The 15148-nt window shown below is 38.1% G+C and overlaps 1 protein-coding gene across 8 annotated transcripts in view; it reads left to right on the top strand.

The window, feature by feature from the left end:
* Positions 1-210: 210 nt before the first annotated feature.
* EPHA7 (EPH receptor A7) overlaps positions 211-15148 on the top strand; it is a 347251-nt gene continuing 332313 nt past the window's right edge. For 2 of the 8 annotated variants that reach the window (XM_063916997.1, XM_063916998.1), the window contains exons 1-3: positions 225-1110; positions 3946-4010; positions 6885-7554. In XM_063916997.1, coding sequence (XP_063773067.1) covers positions 1008-1110; positions 3946-4010; positions 6885-7554 — 838 coding nt within the window. In that variant the 5' untranslated portion in view covers positions 225-1007. Of the gene's footprint in view, positions 1111-3945; positions 4011-6884; positions 7555-15148 lie in introns of all 8 variants that reach the window. The other 6 variants (XM_063916999.1, XM_063917000.1, XM_063917003.1 and 3 more) reach the window with 5 other exon arrangements.

The raw sequence follows: 15148 nt of genomic DNA, 5'->3' as shown, positions 1-15148 counted from the left end.
CTCAGACTGGGTTCTGCCAGGGTCTTTCCACAAAGTGACGGATCCGTTCTCCTATCTGTGCAGAGAAATTGATCTGTAATGGCAGGGACAGCGATCCGGCAGCCGGAGGTGTTATACAGCCTGCAGCCGCCACAGCTCATTGCCTCCAATAACCGGGCTCACATGTGTCTGGCAGCTCTCGGCAGTTGCAGCGCAGGATGGATGGATGGCAGCTCTGCCGCCTCTGGCAGGGATATGTAGCAGTGCGGAGGGAATAGGAGAGTAACAACCCATCAGCCACACAGCCAGCCGGGCACGGCGGCGGCTCCGTTCTCCCTGCAGCCCGGAGACACGTACTGACAGGAGGCAGAGCCGCGGGGGTGACAGCGACTGTCACTTCCCAGTTCCCGGGTACGGGGCAGCTCAGCACCGGGTTATACAGCAGCGCAGTAGGGTACCCGGTACAGTGAGGTGGCGGGTCAATGGTGGGGGCCGGAACTGTGCAAGGCTGTGCGGGAGGGACAGTGCCCGTTATACCTCCACCCGCTCACACACCGCGACCGCACAAGCTGGGAGACCGCTAGCGCCGGGCCAGGAGAGTGACAGCCGTAGCCAGCTTGGGACCATCCTGTGCTGTCATTGGTGACCAGCCAGACTCCTGCCCCTCTCTGTGCCGCAATTGGCTGCCTGTGTGACTCCTCCCGGGATGTGATTGGCTGCAGGCGGCTGCCCGTCTCCCCGGAGTTGCTCCTGCTGCGTTCCCGCCCCCTGACTCCTAATTGATATTATTGGAGTGTGGAGGCAGCGGCGGTCGAGCTGCAGTCAGAGGCTGGCGCTCAGCACAGCGCTGCCGGAGGAGCCGCACAGTCAGGGGCAGCACAGGAATGTCTCCTCCCCGGTGTCGCTGCACATAGGCACATGAGAGCCACACAGCGCCGGCGGCACCAGCAGCTGATCCGAAACTTCCCCAGCACATAGCGAGGACTTGCCATCTCTCTCCAGCGCTGGCCACGCTCGCTCCATGCACCATGGTTCTCCTCCTCCGCCGCTGCTGCTGCCCCGCTTGGATTACCTTTTGCTTCTGTCTACTCTGTGTTGCACAGCCCGGGAAGGCGCAGTCTGCGAAGGAAGGTAAGGCAGCGCTGGGGGTACCTGGGATGGGGGAGAAGGCTGAGGATGGGGGCGGCTGGCGGACACCGGGAGAGTTAGGAGTTTGCTGTGTTGTGGAGAAACTCTGTGCGCGTCATGGCAAGTCCCGGCTATGTATAGGAGCGCCCCGGGGGAGCCCATGTTCCGTTATAATCACAGCAGCCAGGTCTATTTGTAACTTCTCCCCCGGGAGCTGTAGTATCCCGGGAGCAGCACAACCCTGCCTGCCTGCCGTCACACACCTACAGTGGGGACCTATTGTATCTGATGACGGCGGAATAATAGTATTGTGGGGATTGCTGGCTGGTAACTTGTTTACCAGAGAATGAGAGGTGAGGTCAGAGACTTCCCTGCGCTGTGCCCATAGCCCGTGTGCCTGTGGGGAAGTAAAGTTCCTGGCAGCGCCTGTAGAAGGAGCATAGTGACCAGGAGTAGCATCCTGTACCCATCACCTGGCCTCCCCCTGCCAGGGCACAGCTACATCTCCACCAGCACCTTCTCCCATCAGCACCTGTGTGTGTGTGTGTGTATATTATCTATCTATCTATCTATCTATCTATCTATCTATCTATCTATCTATCACCTTTACTGTCAGCTGTTCTGTATATTAAAAGGCACTTTGGAGTGGTCCCCTGTATGACGAGCACTTGGCCTTCCGCTGTGTGCTCTTTTATAGTCTCAGAACACCTTGGTCACTTCTAATGTTCCCATACTCTACAATAGAAGTGGTGCTGTGTGTATTTTTATATATGTGGATATTTTCTGCTTGACCCATTGATGCAGTTATGAGCAGTACAGTACCATGTTCCCCTTATTTTCCCCATTACGGATAACATTTCCAAGGAAAATAACATTTTAATATTGAGAGAAAATCTTTTCTGGTGTATTTGGGATGCAATTAAATTGTAGCCAGCAGAATGAGAGAGCCTGGTGGAGATGACACTGATGGTGGCCGGGGATTGGTGATTAAACTTTCAGGCAAGTTAGAAGCACAATACCCAGGTCATGGGGTGGTATTCATGTGAGGTCATGCACGAAGGCTTGGGCACGCTGCAAGGGAAAGTGCCTAGGTATATCAGAGGATTGTAGAAGGAACATTGCCTCCAGAACTGGGTGACTGTATTATGCAAATCACAGCTCAGTATCAGCATAGAATGATCCAGCCAAATAGGACACACAAAGCTCATCCAACATGAGATAAGGAGAGACTGCTGGCTTTCCTGGAGCAGGTTTCAAGAGGTAGTCCTGGGAATTTGGATTTGAGGAGAAAGATCAGTCTCCAATGCTTGGAGGCAAAACATATCTATTTCTTTTCCTTCTGCTTGAATCCACACGTCTCATCGTAGAACCATTACACCTAGTAAGTGATGTAGAAATCTGTGTACCACTGACACAAATACTAAGCTTCAGCATGCTTATCAGCATCCATCAACTTCATTGTGGAACTACAGAATATATTTAATGGGGTATAAACATAAACTCATTATTCATTTATCTTTATAAGCCTGTTATGCACTTACATATGCTGATGCCAGTTTTTTTTCTATTGGATTTTATTTTTTCCTTTTTAACGATAATGTTATTGAAATACAATAACATAAGTATAACAACAAGCACTCATTTCCCAAATAAACAACCAAACAAAATAATGATTCAGACATCATAGAAATATAGAGAATACAGTATTATAGCATTGCTTATGTTGTGCAGGACAGTGACATAGACTAACTTGCTATTAGGTGTTTGTATTGCCTAGTCTGCACCCTTATACACAAAGATGATTTCAGTTATTTTGGCCTTTTCATGTGAAAAAATTCTGCCTGGCCATGGAAATATCTCATGAATCAGACTAGATACATTTTGTTCATATAAAAGGATAGATGTGAGCTGTGCAATAATGAATGTAAGGGAGGTAATAGTGTGATCTTGAAGAATGTCAGCTGCAATTTCACATTCAAGGCTTCAGTATGAGTTAGCTCTGTGGTGTGTCTTTTTTCCTTCTGCAAGGAACATGGCTAGATGTAGAAGGATATTGCTATCTGTCAGTAGCACCTAAAGTACATCTCACTATTATCAGCACAGAGGTCGTGTTTAGCTCAGAGCTTAGTTCTTTTATCTCAAGAAGTGTAGACTACAGATGTTTCTTATAATTTGAATGAATGCTTGGATCACAGTTTAGTTTTTAATTACTTTTACAGACAAAATTAAATACTTGTTGTGCCTGTCTTTTATAGCAACTGCTGAAAAAACAAAACAAACCATAAAAGACTCAAAACATGAAAATGTGGTAAAATAATATAACCTGTTTTGCCAGTAATTCACATTCATTCCAAAATATGTATTTCTCAAATATAAATATTTACCTACATACAAAATGCATTTATGGCAGGCTATTAATTTTTTGGATACCATTTATTGGAATTTATGTGCACATATATTTAAGTAACTACTTTTTAGTAGCAGAAGGCCCAGTACACATCACTGCTTAATTGTTGGTTTCTTCTACTCACCTTGAGGACGTGATTTATCTGAGGACGTATTAAGTGATTTCCTCCCTGGATTACATAAAACATTGTATTGTAATGATTCTTTATTAGGTTTTATTGTGCTCATTTTTGACAGATATTCTGTAATAAAAGATAAATTATGATTTTATTTCAAGGAGCGGTTTCCAAATATTTCGTACAAGTTTCCTTTTCTATGTGTTTTAGTTTGTTCTTGTTTGGAAAAGGTCTAATTATTTTCTTTGGCTTGGCAATCTGAGTGTGTTTAAAAAAGAAAAAGAAAAGATAATTGTTGTGATAACTTGTCTTGCAGTTATATTGCTGGATTCCAAAGCACAACAGACAGAATTGGAATGGATCTCTTCTCCATCCAGTGGGGTATGCTTTTTTTTTTCTCCAAATATTTGCCACAGAACTGTTTTATGTGCTCTACATGCTGTAAGCAAACTGCAGTTTGACTTCGAAACTTCAGACTGTACTAAGAACATAATGGCAATGGATTTAGAGCGTATACAATTTATGATTTACAAAAGACACAAATGAAATGAACAATATAAAAACTCTGACATTTGATAAGCAAATAATGACTAATTAGACGTTTTCTACAAAATAGGCTACATCTGTACATATATCCCTAGCTTTGCATTAACTCTGTCCTCTTTAAGTGCGATCAAAGAGTCATTCATGCAATATAGCAGGCTTTTAGAGGGTACTATATCACACATTAACATACTTTTGATGTAGCGGTTCAGTTGCTTAGGAAATAATTACAGACAGACAGAATATTACTTATCAGATATTGTCACTTCATAAGGAATTTGGCTGCATCAGTGTAACACTGACCATTAGAAATGTGAAAATGGCAGTTAATTAAAAAAGTAATGTATTATTAACACACCTTGTGTGTGCATCTGTCTCTATATGTGTGTGTGTGTGTGTGTGTGTATGTATTTATATATAATATATACATTATTACCCCTGAGTTTCTATCTTTATTTTCATAGACTTTCTGTTGTTAAAATATCTACATACTCTTAATGGGTCATGTCTAGGTTCGATACTATGCACAACTGAATATTAACAGTGAAGCTCATTCCATGCTTATTTAAATTGCGATTGTTCTAAACCTGTTCTGTATTATGTGGATTCTTACTATAGTGAAACGATTCAACCTTTAAGTTTGCTACAATATTTTGACTAAAGCAAAAAATAAAATAAAAGATCGAGTGAACTGCAGATGTTAGGATTAAGTGTAAACTACATTATTCTAGTTGTTTAGACTGGTTTTAGAGTGAAGCAGTTAAATGATTACAGGATTATCTAAAAAATATCACAACGGGAAAAAACTAGGGTGATAGCAGGCAATGTGTTTTTTTTTCTTTATTGAAGAAAGTGTGGGTTGACCAAGAAAATATTTTATATCCAGTATTTCAGTTTACATTTTCCTAGTCACAATGCTACTTTTTTTTTTTTTTTTTTTTCAAATGTATATTTAGTTTCTAAAAGAAAAGCCAAGTACTGTAGAAAAAAAACATGAAAACTTAGCTTCAACATAGATAGTCACAAAGAATTTATATAAAATACAATGGAACTGCAATATTTCAAAAGTAATTTTTCTTACGATTTACTGTATGCAATATAAAATAAACCATGTCAGAAGTGGTCTACGGTAAAGGCAAATGGCGACCCAAAGGTTGGAAATGTGCTTGGCTGGCTAATAACTGCCAGAAGATTGGGGCTATCCAAAGTGATGGCAAGAGGTGACAAACATGATTTCTTTTTAAATTTTGAGTTTTGTTCCACATATTCCAGCACCAACTTTGATTTACACAGTTGCTGGAGTTAGCCTATATTTAATTATTTCAAATTAATGTACTATTTTTCTTTTGTAAGAGCTTTCAGTTTTCTCTCCAGTATACAATTTTAGAGTCTGATTTTTCAAATTGTCAATTTAAGGACATGACATCCCATGTAGATCTCTACTTCTTAAAAAAAAAATATATATATATATTTGGAAAACTTAATTTTATATTGCTTTCGTTATTAAGTATCTAAAATAGCATATGGCACAAATACCTCTGGTTTAGAAAAGAAAACTGAAAATGTATAACTTGCATTGCGACACTGTCGTTGCCAGTGCTCTCAAGGTATAAGTAAATCCTGTTGAAGATCATAGAAATTAAGCGCAACTATAGTTAATGTATATCTGGTCAATAAACAAAATACTCAATGTACATATATACTTTATTATCCGTTCCCCCCCCCAAAAAAAACCCTTTTGAATATATATATATATATATATATATATATATATATATAATTATTATTATTTTTTTCTTTTTCTTTTCTTTTCACATTTACAAGTTTTAAAAAATTAATGATTATATGTTTAGCCATACTATAGAATTTTGGTAAGCACCCACATTTTTATATCCTCTTCATAATAAAAATCAGACATTTTGTGACCTAATACTTAATAGCATCTAATTAAATTACTTTGCACAAGAAAACATAAGTTAAATGTTGGGCAAATAAACCAGTTAGTGTGTAGTAGAATTGCTGACACTGCCTTCCTCAAATATTTCAAAAAGTGTTACTAATGCATGTAAAGGAAAAGAGCAGCAGTGACTGGTTATATGGGGATCACCATACTAATTCAGACTCTAAACTTCTGCTCTGACTGTAGCCTTGTCTGCATGCCAGTTGTGTGTGTGTGTTTGTGTGTGTATATATAGGTGTGTGATCATCATCTCCATTTTGTCTAGCAGGAAATAGTAACTTGTTACATTAATTTATTATCCGTACATTTGCTGACCGTTGGCAACAATTTAGTGTCTCCAAACTACATTTGTTGAAGATCTTATTTCTTGCATTTAAAGAACAATTTGGCACATGGTACAATGCTGTTTCATAAGCTGATATAACATTGAGTGAATTGCTTGAGTTCAAAACTGGAACCAAAAGTTTTCCATATGGCTAGGTTCTGCATGGAGAACATTTGGGTTTAACATTTAATTTCACCACCATTAGAAGATGTAATCTGTAGTCTTATTTACCTCTATTTTGAATATATTAAAGACTATTATCACATTTTAATGTATGTATTTTGGATAATACATAATGTAAATAATAACATGTGCAGTATTAGATATACACTATGGTAATTTGCACCAGAAGGTAAAGACTGAATGGTTGAAAACTTCTAGTTAACTAACTTTTGCATTTGTTAATGTACGTTGCGTCTGTTTTCAGTGGGAAGAAATCAGTGGACTGGATGAAAATTACACACCAATTAGAACTTATCAGGTATGTCAGGTCCTGGAACCCAACCAGAACAACTGGCTACGGACTAACTGGATTTCAAAAGCCAATGCACAAAGGATTTTTGTTGAGCTAAAGTTCACGTTAAGGGATTGTAATAGTCTTCCTGGTGTTTTGGGAACTTGCAAAGAAACCTTTAATTTATATTATTATGAAACAGATTATGATGCTGGCAGAAACATGAGAGAAAATCAATATGTGAAAATAGACACTATAGCTGCAGATGAAAGTTTCACCCAAGGAGACCTTGGAGAACGGAAAATGAAACTTAATACGGAGGTTCGGGAAATTGGTCCTCTTTCAAGAAAAGGATTTTACCTGGCATTTCAGGACGTAGGAGCTTGCATTGCTCTGGTTTCTGTGAAAGTATACTACAAAAAGTGTTGGTCCATTATTGAGAATTTAGCCATATTTCCTGACACTGTTACTGGTTCTGAATTCTCCTCCTTGGTTGAAGTAAGAGGGACTTGTGTAAGCTATGCAGAGGAAGAAGCAGAAAATTCTCCCAAGATGCATTGCAGTGCAGAAGGCGAATGGCTGGTCCCCATAGGAAAGTGCATCTGCCAAGCTGGATATCAACAAAAAGGAGACACTTGTGAACGTAAGTAGGATGTGTTTTTTTTATTTTTTTTTAAATTATTTTCTTTAACATTAGTGTACTGAATATTAATGAGGACTAAATATTATCTTTTATATGTGTATATAAAATTTATACTACAAGACTTAGAGGTTATTCCTCAATTAGCTTTTATCTGTCTAGCTCAAGGTAGATGAAGATGGGTGTCTGATTACTATACAAGTTTGCAGCTATGTTAATAAATAAATAAAGAGCTCTCCTATAACAAGTTACTGTAGTTTCTTTTCAGCCTCTACTGTTTAAAGACTTTTTTTTTATCTATAAAAAAAATAAAAAATCGGTGCAATTAAAATGTTAAGCTGGGTACACACTAGACCAGTGGTTCTTAAACTGGGGGTGCCTCGGGACACCTGCAGGGGGGCCCTGGCTGGTGGTCCAGGACCAATTTAGATTAATTACGGTCAATGTAATAATAGACAAAACTAGTGTTGGTGGCTGCCAATCATAAAATATGTGGAAAACAGAAGTAAATCCTGTCCCTCACCACACAACTAAACCTAAGGATAACATATAAACACGGTTTGCTTAATTTTTAATATTTTTTTTCAGAATTTTTCAATAAGAAGCTTTTGGCCTGGGGTTGCCGTGAATAAAATTCTGATACTCTAGGGTGCCGTGACACAAAGTTTGGAAACCACTGCGCTAGACAATAAATTGGTTGATTTGTCGTTTTAAGCCAAATTGGAACAACAAATTGTCCACATCGTCAAGTGTGTGTGTGTGTGCACTATTGCACTCTTCTGTGCCTAGTGCATCACATATTCAGATCTGAAGATATCTTTGACAGCTCGCTCCTGGATTAGGCCAGTAAACGATGTATCACATGGTCACGCGATATATCGTTCAGTGTATGGCCGACAGACATACCATTCTGTCTGTCACGATCTGGGGTAGTCTAGTGCAGTGATGGCTAACCTTGACACTCCAGCTGTTGTTGAACTACACATCCCAGCATGCCCTGCATCAGTTTTAGCATGGCCAAATAACAAAACTGTAGCAGGGCATGCTGGGATATATGTAGTTCAACAACAGCTGGAGTGTCAAGGTTAACCATGACTGGTCCAGTGTGTACCTAGCTTTACAGCTTGATCTATAGTAGCTTTCATGCTCTGAACAAGTTTTCAGGTTCTTTATTTTTCTAAAATCATTTCACTTATTTATTCCTGTTTCCAGAACTTCATGAAATAATTCTGTAAAAAAAAAAAAAATATATATATATATAAAAAAAAAAAAAAAAGATAAAATAGCACTGGCTACATTCGCTAAAGAAATACAATACCGTACCATGTTTGGTAGACAACATGGAGATTGACTTAATTGATAGCCACAGGTTGCTTAATACTAATATTGCTGACTATAACATGTCCCATAGTATACTCACAGCAATACTCAAAAAACACCAAAAGCAAGATTATCAATATTGGTGAATGTAGAATTGTGAAATTTATTTTCATGTACTTATATGTAAATGCGTATAGTAGTAAATGGTATGTAACATAGTTTTCTTTTGTTGTCTGGCATATAAAATAATAGCAACTTTTGGTATTGTCCGTACCTTTAGCCTGGGATTTCCCATCAATTTATACAATGCAATGTTTGATAGCACAAGGAAATTTGGGAGTGTTGAGGCATAATAACAACTGATTATGTTTGTAGAAAAAATAATGTAGAATTATAGTGCAGCAATGTCAGAGGGAAATTCAGCCCTGATAACAGCCACATGCAATGGAAGATATTTTTATCCTGCAGTGCACAGCGTCTCCAAATGCATACCAATAGAGGCATAGCGAGTAGAGCCAGCGACGTATACTTATTTATCTTTGAAATGATTGAAAATATGTATCAGGGCAGTGTTTGTTTGTGGCTGATGCTTTTCCCCAGGAAATACCATTGCCCCTAACACTTTACATTCTGCAACATAAAAAGACTGAGTTTTGTTTGTTACTTATCACTCCAACAAAACCAAGGCATCTTTCACTATACACATACTGTACCTCGTTGTTTAGCTGCCAGAGATTGATCTACAACATGACTGATGTCTACGTTTTTTTTTTTTTTTTGTCCCTTAAAAATTTAATCTATAGGGTTGATATAAATTATCAGTTTTATTATTGACAGAAGTGTTTGTTTTGTATACTTTTAATTTATTCTAACATTAGAAGGGTTATTTAACAATTACTGTTTAAACATTTGCAGATTTGTCATTTGCTAGAAGTTCAAGATCTGGCAAAAGCAAAATCGATTAAGCATATAATTAGATGCTAATTGCAATGTTTTAATCTTCAGGAAACTAAAACGAGTTTAATAAAGGTTGATCTGCCAGTCTGTTGTGGATTCTGGTACAGTTGATCAGACATTCTGTCTAGGAAGCACAATCCACATTAACACTTCTACTGTAGGAGATAAATTTGAAACCAAGTTTTCATAGTTGGAAGTAATTTAGTTAGAAATAGAGGTAATAGGTTGCCCAGGAATCTTAGTCATTTCACTTAGCCGTGTGTCTAAGCTCATAACAGTATTAAAGCCATGGCATCCCATTTTAGATCAATTTAATTTTTGTGCTTATGGCAGAATTCTTTGGAGCATGAGGTCAGAACTTGATCACTACAACGAACACAGCCGTATGTTACTCTTTACTGATATAGAAAAGTCTCATAGATATGTAAAATATTACCATGGTACCTCTGCATCAGCAATACATTTTTTAGATTAGAGTCTATGCTTTAACTAGGAGAAAAATAGGTGTAACTGTTAGAACAATGTAAAACAGATGAGAAGAATAAGTTTACTAGAACAGGGTACTTCATTTAGAGCTGCTAGATCTTGACGATATGCTTCTGCTGTCATTTATTCCTGAGTGTTGCATTGTGTTTGTTTGCTACAATAATTCCCTTTCTTGGCTTCATTCCCAAGCAACTGCAGAGAAAATGCTTTGCACAAGAAACATACATCAGATTCCCTCTGTACTGTGCCTCATTTTTTTTTCCTGGCAGCCTTACCATGAATTCCCAGTAGCTATGATGGAGTGCTTGACTTGCCAATGCACTTGATCATTGATCCACAGATCAGTATACATTTACTGCCATTTCTCTTTCAGTCAGGACTCACTAGCTTTTTTGTTGTTATGAAACACAAACATTTCCCATGTCCTATATGCCAAATGTTTGAACCACAATCTAAGACTGCAGTTAACATTTACCATCTAAAATGTGTCTGGTTGCTGGTTTAAACATGAAATCTGGACTTTTGGAAAAACAAATGCACACAAAACGTTAGTTTAATTAGACATGGGGAGATGAGTGTCTGTTCAAATATAGTGAACTGCATCATTATTAAATCATTAGTTGGCTGTTAGCCTTGACATTGTGGTACCTTTTCAAATCAAAGTCCTATAGGTAGCGTTCCTCTACAGGGTACAATGGGAGAATTGGAGTTCATTCTGTTGAAACCTTAACTCCCTTTTTTAACTCCATTGATTGATGGCTCTTTCAGCAGCTAAAGGCAGAGCTATTCCTAAATCCCTGCAGTGTTCAGACATTCTGTACATTATCTGCTGCTATCGGAACATACTCATTTTGTGTACTAGTGTCGCTATATTTCCATTGATTTGTTTAATTAATTTGGTCATATTGCCTGTTTCGGTAACGTCTCACCTGGGAACAGGTTTCCTTTCTTTGCATATTTATCAAGGCCTGCAGCTATGCATACAAATTATTTATCACACGAAAAAACTAAAGTGTAGGAGTCAATTTGCCTTAGCATTTATAATGTATGAACATGTTGCTTTAGTCAATTCCCTCTTTCGAGTATTTCCTCATTAGCATGTTTTTTTTTGTTTATTAATATAGAAGTGTTTTAAATACCAATAAATATGGTTTCACCACAACAATCACTCTTGTGTGCACTGGATTTTAGTAGAAATTGATGACTGTTATAAAATGGTCAATGCAGTACTTACAAATGTCTTTTTGACAGTTAGAATTAAACGACAAAAATGTAATACATTTTCCAAGCACCCTTCCAAACCACTTTCTACAGATGGTTTTTCTAGATGTTTGATACACATCAGTGTAGTTTTTCATAGTTCAGAAAACCCAACTTGACGTCAAGTAGGTGTTAGGTGTGCTGTCAAGGTATTGAGATGGTTTTTTTACGCAATCTATATATTCATTTTCTAAGGTTCGTTTTACTGTGAGAATGGCTGAACGTAACAATATGGTTGAGGTATCAAAATAAAGGTCTTGTCATGTAGATGTGCCTGTTGAATAGAAAAATTAGGTTGGAACAACGGTTTGGGCTTTGCGGAGTGGCAAATTTCCCATGTAAAATCTATGAGATTTAGTGAGAAGCATGCGTGAGCAATGTTAACATTTGCTCTACTACCAGAGGTGTCAAAATAAAGGGCGTACCATGTAGATGTGTGTTACATTTGTTGCTTGGCGGGAGGTTATTCTTTAAAAAAAATAACCCCCCCCCCCCCCCTCAAAAAAATAAAGAAATAAAATTAAATGAAATAAACTGTTCGTTTATTTATTTATTTTTTTTAATGGGTTTCCTCTAGTACATTTAAAAGCTGTACTGCCAAACACATTATTGCAGTGGTGGCCAACGCGTGGCTCTTGAGCCACATGCAGCTCTGTCTTCATTCAAATGTGGCTCCCAACACTCAGTCACGTGACCACAAGAGATCTGTAAACCGCTGCACTCCAGCCAGACATGCAGCAGCACTACGTAGACTGAGAACTGAGGGAGCCAAATACACATGGGGGAGTTGGCTGGAGTGACACAGGCGGGTACTGGCTGGAGTGACACATGGGGGAACTGAAGTGTATTATGTGAATCTGGCTTTTCAATATATTTTATGCGGATCTGGCTTTTTCAATTATTTGATGTAGAAGTGGCTTTTTCATTTGTATTTTATGTTGGATCTGGCTTTTTCAATGTATTTTATACCAGGGGCATGGCCTAGCAGGCACAAGGTCACACCCCATTTTTGCAAGTGCACCTTCAGCTCGAAGTCGGCTTTTTGATGTACCTAACAAGATTTCTTGGCTCTGTCTCTGACTGGTTGGCCACCCCTGCATTATTGCATTAAATATGAGCATGACGTAGCTGTATCATTGACTGCATAAATGAGTGTTCGGATCATTTTGATTGGTGGTTAATAAACACACAGATAAGCATTACGGGTTTCTTCTTTCAGTCTAGTCAAAAAACATCATGTATGTAATGATGAGCTCTAACTAACTAAATTGTACTATGATTTAATCATTTAGCACAGTAGAAATAGGAAAAGGGGTTTTTAGTTTTTTTTTCTTTTATCCTGAAAAACAGAAGGCTTCTGTACTGTCCTAACCTGATAGGTGTGCACAATAGAGCAGACTGTTCTGTTGCTAAAGACTTGCGTTCTTTCTACATTCACCACTGGACAGCGGCAAGTCAGAAAATTATTTGGCATGGCTTTTACTACAAACATACCAACAGTTTTTTTTTGTTTGTTTTTTCCTATTACAATACATTTTAATTTGTCCAACTATACGAACACAACAAACACCTGGGTCATTTTTGTTAGAAGCCAGTTAACCTCCAAGTATGGAGTGTGGTATGATATTTGAGTGCCTGGAGGAGACATGAAAAACGCCACACACATAGGGTACTGGTTGATCTACTGTATGACCCTAGTGATGTGGTCAGGCACAGTAAATAGCATGAATGTTGGTACATTCTCTGTCCCATGCCATTTCACTGCTTGATTATTTTTTTTTCCCATTGTAAACACAGGGATTTTAAAGACAGAGCTGTAGTTCATACATGAGAGACTGTATTCAGAAAAGAACAGCACGGTGTAAAATAAAAATTCCTCCCAATGATGTTTTGTGTATGCCATAGTAATTCAGCGTGGTATAAATGTGCTTTAATACTGTAACTGGTATCTATCTGTCTATCGATGTGAAAGTAATGACTGCTTCACCTTCCCTTTTTTTTCTTTTTTTTTTTTTCTTCATTTTTATTTTTTCATCATCTCTGAAAATGCATGTGTCGCATAGGCGGCAATCATTGTAAGAGCAAAGCGGGCAAGAGGGGAATATGTGTAGAGATGAGGTTGGCTTTTACGGGTGGTAAAGATCAGTGGTTGAGAGCTTTATAGGTGAGTGAGAGGTGTTAAAACACTTGTAAAAGTGAATATAGCCTACGCAGAGTGTGTATGTGTTTTTATATCCATTCATATGCATTTACAAATGTGATAATTGTATGATGACCTTGCATATTTGACAGATAGAAGTTGCTGTCTTTGTATATCTCCGTGCATGTGGATATGCAGATGTGAATACTTTCAAACCTCATGTCATTGCGTGTACATTGCATTATCGCTATGACGAGTGTCCATTTTTATCTGCATTAAGGTGTGTAAGGTGCAGCAAAATGGACCAAACAGTAGAACAACATACTGCAATGCAAGTTGAACTTGCATGAAACTGCAAATATATATTGCTTAACTTGTATTAAATGCATCTTGGATGCAGCATTTTAACACACCAGTTATTGTAGCTTTCAGTAAACTACACCACTGGGCATGATACATAATTAGCCTTTATACTGAACACGAAGTTCACCTGTGCACTACACACCTGTGAGATGCACACAGTACTGTTATAAACGTGTACTTCATGTATAATGGTAATGGAGTAGCTCCACATATTAATTTTTTTTTTTTGGGGGGTGGCAGTAGTTTTTACATGGTTTAGATGTATATTACTGATACTGTATAATCATTATGGTACTCCACTGTTACTAAGTCATAATTACTAATAATGCTTTTGGCCACAAAATTGCTGGTTTCACTTTGTACAGCTGCAATGTGCTCTTTATCAGCAGGAAATGGTTCTATTGTGACAAGGAAACCCAAGGGATAGATTTACTAAAGTTTCTAAAAATGAAAAGTGGAGCTGTTGCCCATAGCAACCATTCAGATTCTGGTTCAATTACATTCTAGAAAAATGATGGCGTCTAATTAGTTGCTACGGGTAACACTACCACTTGTCTATTTTTAGTGGCTTTAGTAAATATGTATGCCCAAATGTTTCATAAGTGATGTGTAAATAAATGCATTTTCTCTGGAAAAAGCTGCCTAACACCCTTTTTAATCTCCATGTTAGTACTTTCCAGTCTCAACTGAAGAAACTGATCAAATAAAAAGTTGTATCTTCTATACTCCTTCAAACCAGATGTGTTTTGATGTCTTGTAAATAACCAAACGGTAATAATGTTCAGTCTCTCAACATTTCTACTGCATATACCACTGAAATGTGACTTGTGATGCTAGACATGTACTATCCACCCTTCAGTTCCATATTGTATCTTGAGTATAAGACTCTATGGGGGAGATTCAAATGTTTGAAAAGTCGGTTGAGTGTCTGTCTGTTTTTCCTGTCTATTAGATAGGAAAAAACAGACTCCCAACTGACTTTTCAAACATTTGAATCTCCCCCAATGTATCAAGTGGTGGTGACCCCTTTTAAAAATAAAAAATAAAAAAATGCATGTGTGTGTGTGTGTG

This window comes from Pseudophryne corroboree, chromosome 4, assembly GCF_028390025.1.
Source record: "Pseudophryne corroboree isolate aPseCor3 chromosome 4, aPseCor3.hap2, whole genome shotgun sequence".
Lineage (NCBI taxonomy): Eukaryota > Metazoa > Chordata > Amphibia > Anura > Myobatrachidae > Pseudophryne > Pseudophryne corroboree.
Note: the sequence above shows the minus strand (reverse complement) of the source record. Positions and strands in the feature narration are given on the sequence as shown.